Genomic DNA, 8,511 nt, shown 5'->3' on the forward strand with positions numbered 1-8,511 from the left:
GTTTTTTTAATCATTTTTAGGCTCAACATTGCAGGTTTAACTATTATACTTGATGTTAATAGCTGTATGCTTTTTCAAGTAACACAAAATATGGAGTAAAAAATCCAGTTCACTGTGTATTTTGCCATTTTCAGTGACATCACCCATAGAAAAACTACCACAGAAGGCAAAAAATGTGCTCTACAAGGTCCTATGCAGTATAAATTCCTTTGCAATAGTAAGTGTTGGTATGGCTGAAGGTGTAATTTTAAACCCATTTTCTTTAAATGTGTAGAAAATCATGAGTGAAATGCTTCACGAGCAGTACTTTGGCTTTAAGAGGCTCGTAACATTGCATTTTATTGCGCATTAGGAACATGCTTCATCTAAACAAACAAACAAAAAAAGAAAAGGCAACAAGAACAGCATGTTTAACCAAAGCTTAATCAAACAGGGTCAAGACTATGTCTTTGTCAAACCTGAATAAAAGCATCTGCCCAGTGTTATATGAACACACACTGAAGGATCAGGATTATTTTTTAATTGCATTTCTTAAGTCTTGGGTTTGCTCCTGTTTAAACTGTCTTAAGAATATATTGGACTGCTAATTGAAATAAGAGAAGAGCAATGAAAAGAATCCTGTCTTTCAGTTACCTTGCCTCCTTACTGAAGAGAAAAATGCAGAGGATCTAGCTTCGTCACCACAGCAATGCACAGTATCTGTAATACTGAAGCTGTTTCCAAAGATATAATGTAATTTTTCTTCAGAGATAAGAAACAAAGTCTTTTTGTGCCAAATGCATTTCAGGGATAAATACCATTTTTATATTTTGATAAGAAGAAAAATAAAGGAAAAGAGGTGATTGACCACAAAGCTCTGACAGGCTGAATTAATTTTTATGAAACACAGCTATCAAATCATGCCCACACAGAAAATATTCTAACCTGAAAAAAAAAAATTCCTATAGCCACGATGGCAAAATGATGGCTATCATGCTAGTATTTTTACTTTGACTAAGTACAGTATCTATTAGAAACCCTAACATTTCAGTTAGGGTTCAAGGTAATGTGCCAGTCACAGAGAGAAAAATCAAAAACTGCCTCAAATTGCATTCCCTACTTTCAAAACAGGTATGAGCTGCCTCACCACTTACAGCAGCCGACATACAGTTGCCTTTGCTGGTAATTTCAAGATGCACAGCACAAACTGTCATTAATGATTTAGAAATGTACTAATTTGTGAAAGTATTATGTCACACAAGATAGCCAGCACCTAAGAACTTGTGAAAAATGCATTTCTTACAACTGAAATAACATTATTTAGCTTTATAATTAAAATTCTAGGAGAGAGAGAATAAGTTATTATGAAAATATATAGCTTTAATTTGCAGACATATAAACACTTTTGGTACATTACAGACATATGATGCAAGAAATCAAAATAATAATTTTTAAGCATAACACTAGTTTATCTTGTTCACACAGAGAAATTTGATGCAATCATCATACAAAAGATAGTTCTTAGCTCTTAAAATGAAGTGAAAGTAATACATCACTGATAAAATTGCTGCTTTGTTGCAGAGGATACAGCAAAGAATAAATTATCAAGAAAATATGCCACCAGTCTTACAAGTTAGATTCTGGATCTAATCCAAAATCAAAGCCAATGAAAAGGAGCCAGGAATGGTTGCCAAAAATCAGAAACAAGATCTTTCACATGAAATACCAATCCAGAAAGGAGCAACAGTCAGAATAAAAAAAGTCCTACAATTCCTTAGAATGTGAAGTGATTTTTGTTTTCATCTGGCAGATGAGATTCAGAAGTAACACATAACAAAAATCTACTGCACAACCCAACTGATGGAGTACTATTGACAGATTGCTCAAAGTACAAAAAAATACCACCACTTTTGTGACAACTAAGGATTTAGCCATTCCCTTTCTTCCTTGCATCTGGCATGTTTATGAGGATGAGGATGGGGCTCTGCTTTTATTTGCTTTAGGAAATATTAAATATAATTTTTCCATAAAAATGACCAGCAGATTGCTGGAGCAAATGATAATGAGAGTGGAATCTGGAGAAAAATGAATGATATGTCACAGCAGTTCAGATTCTCAATACAATATCTTGCATTCTTGCTCAACAGGAATTGCACTTCTTGTTAATGCCTCTTCTACCCTACTGTATAAGCTTTACTTGTGAGGTAATAAACATTCTGGTTTTCATTACTAGTGCATTTTAACATATTTATTCTTTTTATTATACATACATTGGGACAGACACTTCTTTTTTTTTTTTTTTTTTTTGTAATGGTTAAATGTCTGTATGCCAATAGGTATTTTATATTAAAATCAATATATTTAAAATATATTCTGTTTATCTCATGGACAGTACCTTGAACAGTTCCCTGCTCAGGAGCATTTGATGCCCTCTCGTGGTTAAAAATACTTTTAAAACTTGAGTTTAAAAGAATCATCTTACCTTCACCCTTTTTATGTTCACTGATCTTATTGATTTATGAAAGCTGGAAATGATGTCCATGTTTTTATAGTCAGGGTGCTAGCTGTTAGTTACTAACGTTTCATAAAAAAGCTGTACACTGAAATTGAATTTAAAAAACTGTAAACAGCTATTTACAATTATAATATTAAGTTATAAATTAGCAGTCCTTCATTGCAACCTCTGTCAATACAACCTACAGCTAGGTGTTTTAGTGTCCTGCAGGGTTTTTCAAATGTTGGACTTATACACAAAGAAACATCAGATGTTAGAAATCTCCACTGGTTTCTTCTCCAACATGTGCAGGTTAATTCTTCCATTTAATGGGATTTGTACTTCCAAGTTTTCATCTGCTCTGTGATGCTTTTTCCCTTTTCTTAGACAAATGTAAATTCCCATCCCCGTTACTAAAGCAATTGAACCCAAGCTTATTATTGAAAGAGCTACCAAGGTAGGCATGCAGGACGCTGACTCCATTTTTTTATGTGTAGGCTCTATGGATATTTGTGGCTGCTTTTCTTCTACACTGATATCAGGCTCCTTCCTTAACAAGCTCTCGATGTAGCTCTCATTGCTGACGGTGTCATTGACAAAAAGGTTCACCATGACGGTGGAATGGAGAGGCTCCGGGTAGCCATGATCACTAACTTTTACAAGCAGCCGATAGAGGCCATAGTCATTCTGCATCAGTGACTCTTCCAAGGTGATATTACCAGTTTTGGGGTCAATCCTAAACGACTCGGGTCGAGGGCCTCTCCTTCCTATGATACTGTAAGCTATGACTGCATTCATGCCAGTGTCCTTATCGACAGCATAGACCTCAGTGATGGGAGAGCCAGGAAGGGTAGAAGGAAGGACTAACAAGTAAGACATATTAGACTGAGGGAACAAGACCAAAGGAGGGTTGTCATTTATGTCCAGAAGAAGGATAGTTATTTTTGCTGTAGAAGACAGGGCAGGATCACCGCCATCAACTGCTTCAATCCACAGAACGTAGGAGCTTTGTTGCTCCCTGTCTAGGGAGACTTTAGCTCTCAAAACTCCTTTTCCAGTATCTATAACAAAAATATCACTTCCGTTCAGAACTGAAAGGGCAACCCATCCATTTTGCCCTGCATCAGCATCTGTGACACTTATAACTCCAATTTCACCAAAGCCTGGAAAGTTTTCTGGCACAAAAAAGCTGAAATCCTTATTGATAAATCTTGGACTGTTATCATTTTTATCCAATACAGTGATGGTGACAGTTGCTATTGATTCTCTTGGAGGGAATCCAGAATCTACTGCTTTGACAGTGTATCTGTATTTCTCTTTTTCTTCTCTGTCCAGTTGGGTGGAAACTGTAAGAACTCCTGTGGTTTTATCTAAAGCAAAATAGGAAGGGGCATCAGGACCTAAGAAATAGGACACTTGCCCTCTTTCTCCACTGTCAGCATCAGTAGCATGAAGTTTGGTCAAAAAAGCATTGGGAACATTGTTCTCCTCAATGGACAATTCTATCAGCTGTTCAGAGAAAACTGGTGAATTGTCATTGTCATCCAGAACCTGTACTTTGACAACTTTCTTGACATGAAATCCTTCAGAGTTCCACGCAATTACGGAGATTTCATACAGCTGCTGTGTCTCAAAGTCCAAAGGCTTCGTGGTCTCCAACAGGTATTCATTGTTGTATGGCTTGTACGGTGAAAGCCTGAAAGGTCCATCACCGTCCAAATAGCAACTGACTTTGTATTTTTCATCGGGGTCTTTGATGGTAAAAAATGCTATGGGTGTGTTGATAGGCTCAAGTTCCTTTAAGTAGACCACCCCTTCCACTTCATTAGCTATGAAACGAGGAACAACTTCAGGGGGCCTCATCATGACTTTGATGATGGTCACCAGCACTGTAATCACGGCAGGAATACAGCCAGGACCGTTGCCCAGTATGATCAGCCTGTGCAGCCTTGGAGTGTCCCCATCAACCTTAGTGGAGAGTGTGATGGCTCCTGTGCTTTCATTCAGATGGAACAAGTCTCTGGATGGCTGGGGGACTTTCTGGCTGTAGGAGTAGGTGATCTGGGCATTGGATCCAAGGTCCACGTCCACAGCGTGGACAGTAGCCACATGTGTTCCTAGGCTGGAATTCCCATAGAGAGTGACGTTGAGCTGCGAGTCATTGAACTGGGGGCAGTTGTCATTGATGTCACTGATGCCAATAGTGAGGGTGGCGCTGCCCACGAGTGGAGGAGTCCCCCCATCCTCAGCGACGATGACTGTCACATACTCATCCTGCGTCTCCCTGTCCAGTGCCCCCATAACAATCAGGTAGGGAGTCCTCTCCCCGTTCTCATTCTCCTCCACATCCAGGGTGAAGACACCATAGTTATCTCGCAGGCGGTAGGTCTGGACACCATTGGTGCCCATGTCAGGGTCAAGGGCGGGGTGCTCGATGGCCAGGCGGGTGTTCACAGGCGCATTCTCAGGCACCGAGAGGCGGATGTGGGGCACAGGGAAGCGGGGCGCATTGTCGTTGACATCACGGATAGCAATTTTTACCTTCACCAGGCGAAAGTACTCCTGTGGCAGTACCAGCACATCCAGCAGCAGTAGGCATGACTCTGGTGAGGGGGAGGAAGAGGAGACAGCAGCCGATGCCCCGAAGATGGTGGCCCCACTGCTTTCCACGCATAGAGCTTCCCGGTCTATCTCCACCGCTGAGGTGTGCAGCTCTCCGGAGCGGTTGTCCAGCTGCACATACTGTCCCCCCAAGCCATGGGAGGCCAGGGTGAAGGAGAGTGGGGGCTGCAGAGACGCAGCTTGCTGGCTGCCAGCCGTTGGGAGCCGCAGGTCACGGGCCAGGCTGCCGATGAGGACCCCAGCAGGCAGCCCCTCGTTGAGGCTGTAGAACAGCTCAGTGGCACGGCTGTAACTGGCAAAGCAGTTGAAAGGCCCAACGAAGAGCAGGAAGAGGAGCAAGTGCTGAGAAGAGAGAAGCACAGGGGTGTGAGGAAGGGCTGGCGCTTCCCCCCGCCCACTCCCTCCCCCACTGCCACTTCGAGCAGCGAGTGCTGCATCTGCAACATGAATCCATCCTCCCTCTCCCCACCATCCTCCCAGTACAGCAGCTACTTCCAGGGCATCACCATCTGTACCCTCCAGGCAACACCAGCTGCATTCCCCACAGCAAATACGCAGTGCCAGGATGGCCCGGGGGCACCCTGCCTCCCCCCGCCCCCCAGCAGCACTTGCGCCCCGACGTGCCATTTTCCCTCTTGCCCCCGCCCCAAGCTTGCCCGTCTCACCAGCGGCACTTTTCCTCCCAACAACAAGCGCATCCCAAACCGAGGCATCCCCTAGCACATCCCCAAACATTTGCTCGCCCCCTTCCCCTTCCACAGCAGAAAAACGGAACACGTCCCTCGCAGCTCCTACCCCCAGCCCGTCCCGAAAGCTGTTTTGCCCGCAGGTTCACGGGTCCCGCGGTGCAGCGGGGAGGCGGCCCGCTCCGCGGAGCCCGCGGGGGTCCCGGCGGAGGTGCCGCGCGCCGGGAGGGGGGGTCCCTGCCTCCCGCGGCCGCGGAGCCGGCGGCTCCAGCCCAGCCGTGACGGGTCCCCGGGCACCCCCACAGGGTCCCTCTGCTGCCGGCGGACACCGCGAGCTGCGCAGGAGCCGCGGAGCGGAGGGGCTGCGCGGAGCAAGTTGCCCTCGCTGGCGAGCGTGTCGCCCGCTGCACACAGATGCTCCCCGAAAGTAACTTCAAGCATCGTCTCCACGGAGGAAATTTTTTCCCCTTCCCTTCTTTCTAATCACCCATTCGCTTTTCCGCGGCTCTTTGCCACAACCCGGCAGCAGCAACAAATATAAACTTTTCGCGGCTGCCCCGATCTTTGGAGAGAAAAAGACCCAACAAACATATCCACGCATACACGGTCTGGTTTGTTTGATTGTTTTCTTGGGTGATTTTTAGCCAATTTATTGCCAATTTCGCTGCTGCGTGCGAAGTCGGGCTCGGGTGGCCGGACGCGGCGCGTCCCCCCCTCCCTCCGCCCGGCCCTCACCTGCAGGCTGCCGCGGGCGCCGGAGCTGCCGCGACCGCCCGGGGGCCCCATGCCCGGCCACCGCTGCCGCCGCCGGCTGCGCCCCGGCAGCCCGCCCGCTCCGCCGCCCGCCCGGCGCTCCGGCTCCCCGCGGCTGCCCATTCCCCCGCCGCCGCTGCCGCCGCCGCCGCCGCCGCGCTGGGCTGGGCTGGGATGTGCGCGCCGCCCAGGACACTCCCCCTCCGCCGCGGGAAGGGCCGGAGCGGGGGAACAGTCACGGGCTCGGCCGGGAGGGGGGCGGGCGGGCGAGACGCGGGGGCGCGTCCGCGGAGGCTGCGGCAGCGCCGCGGGCAGCGGGCAGGGAGCGCCGCGGGCAGGGAGGGAAGCGGGCAGGGAGGGAAGCGGCCGCTGTACCGAGCCCAGCGGAGAGCGGGGATATTGGGAGTGTGTGTGCTCGCCCGGACAGCGCTGGGACCAGGGAAAGAAGGTAGACCCGTCTGGAAACTATAGGCCGGAAAAAGATATTAAAAATGAACATAAGCTCGGCTTGTTCTTCGTCTGTAGAAAGCGGACGGAGAGCGACTTTTAACACGGGCCGATAGTCATCGGACAAGTGGAGCAGTTTTGAACTAAAAGAGGACAGATTTAAATGAGGTGTTAAGGCAGAAATTGTTTACTCTGAGAGTGGTGTGGCACTGGAACAAGTTGCCCAGAGAACCTGCAGGTGCCCTGTTCCTGGACATGTTCAAGGCCAGATTGGATGGGGCCCTGAGCAACCTGATCTGGTGGGTGGCATCCCTGCTCTTGACCGGGGGGATTGGAACTAAGATGATATTTAAATTTGCTTCCAACCCAAACCATTCTGAGATTCTGTGTTGTGGCGTGAGTGTCAGCAGGCAAATCGAGAATTAACAGCTGCACTGGCATTGCGGAGCCTTGGTAGATTGAGCAGCTTGTTCCTGCACGAAATGAAAGTCATGTTTTTGAAGAGATTGTAAGCATTTGATTGGTGGAAAGAGTGTCCTGCTGAATTAGAGCAGCAACTACGATTTGCTGCTGGCTAAGAACTCAAAGGTCCTCTGAGGCAGAAAATTAATGTTTTCATTTTATAGTCTCTGGTCACTATTGGCTAGACTATAAGCCTGCCATAGAACTTGATGTGAAATCATCAAAACTCAGGAAACTTTAGATAGCTCAAGACCAATTACACATTAATTTAACATGTTGGACTATCAAAAGGATTGCTAACCTCCCCAGCATTACTTACGCTGTCTGTCTGAAACATCTCAAATAGAATTTTACATGTCCATCTTTAGCCTGAAAGTGCTCAATGGTCTGAATCCAGGCTACTGCTGAAAGCTTGAGTGCTGGGACTCTCAAGCACAGTGGAGCTGCCCTTTGCAGAGGTAATGTTTGTGTGGGAGTTGAAACTCACTAAATCACAGTGCCTGAAGACCACCTTAAGTGTCTCCATGCGCAGTGGCAAGCACAGTGTGTAGGCATTTCTTGTCAGCTAGGCACTAAAAACATAGAGCACAGCAAAATATTCTCCTTCAGTTAAAAGAAAAATTACTCTTCCCTTTTCCTTTTCCAATTCCATGAGACAAACTCCATGTCCAATCCAAAGCAAAGAAGCAAAACCCAGTGTAATTGGAATCCCAGTCCAAAACCAACTTAATGCCTGAGTCTTTTGTAAAACTGCATCTTTCAAAAGCAAATAAGTGAAACATACAAAACATATTGTCTAGCAACTCTTGGGATGTTCTTGGGTGTTGTGAGGATGAGAGCTGTGGCACAAACTTCATAGCATATAATAGAATAGAATAGAATAGAACAGAACAGAATAGAAACAAAAACTTCCAAGACTGACTTTCTCTGGGACTGTAAATAAATCATATTAATTCCTTTGTCCCATATTCTCCATCCTTGAAATATAAATAGTGCAATACTGTTTGTCTGAATTAGAGCTTTACCTCTTACTTGCTAAAGTAAATGGCAGTGGAATCAGGCTCTGCT

At 46.3% G+C, this 8,511-nt stretch overlaps 1 protein-coding gene across 1 annotated transcript; it reads right to left on the minus strand.

Moving 5' to 3' along the window:
* Window positions 1–313: 313 nt before the first annotated feature.
* Window positions 314–6,602, minus strand: PCDH20 (protocadherin 20). Its single transcript, XM_066545053.1, has 2 exons — window positions 6,517–6,602; window positions 314–5,437 (listed from the first exon to the last, which is right to left on the minus strand). Exons 1-2 carry the CDS (start codon window positions 6,565–6,567, stop codon window positions 2,741–2,743), a joined length of 2,748 nt encoding a protein of 915 aa, XP_066401150.1. The 5' UTR covers window positions 6,568–6,602; the 3' UTR covers window positions 314–2,740.
* Between the last annotated feature and the right edge of the window lie 1,909 nt (window positions 6,603–8,511).

Source organism: Molothrus aeneus, chromosome 2 (genome assembly GCF_037042795.1).
Source record: "Molothrus aeneus isolate 106 chromosome 2, BPBGC_Maene_1.0, whole genome shotgun sequence".
In the NCBI taxonomy this organism is placed as follows: domain Eukaryota; kingdom Metazoa; phylum Chordata; class Aves; order Passeriformes; family Icteridae; genus Molothrus; species Molothrus aeneus.

What these genes read in the sequence shown, in the direction of transcription:
- PCDH20 (XM_066545053.1), bottom strand. Translation starts at nt 6,567, where the DNA reads ATGGGGCCCCCGGGCGGTCGCGGCAGCTCCGGCGCCCGCGGCAGCCTG. An exon ending in GCGCCCGCGGCAGCCTGCAG is followed by an intron (nt 5,438 to 6,516) that starts GTGAGGGCCGGG and finishes CTCTCTTCTCAG; the next exon opens with CACTTGCTCCTCTTCCTGCT.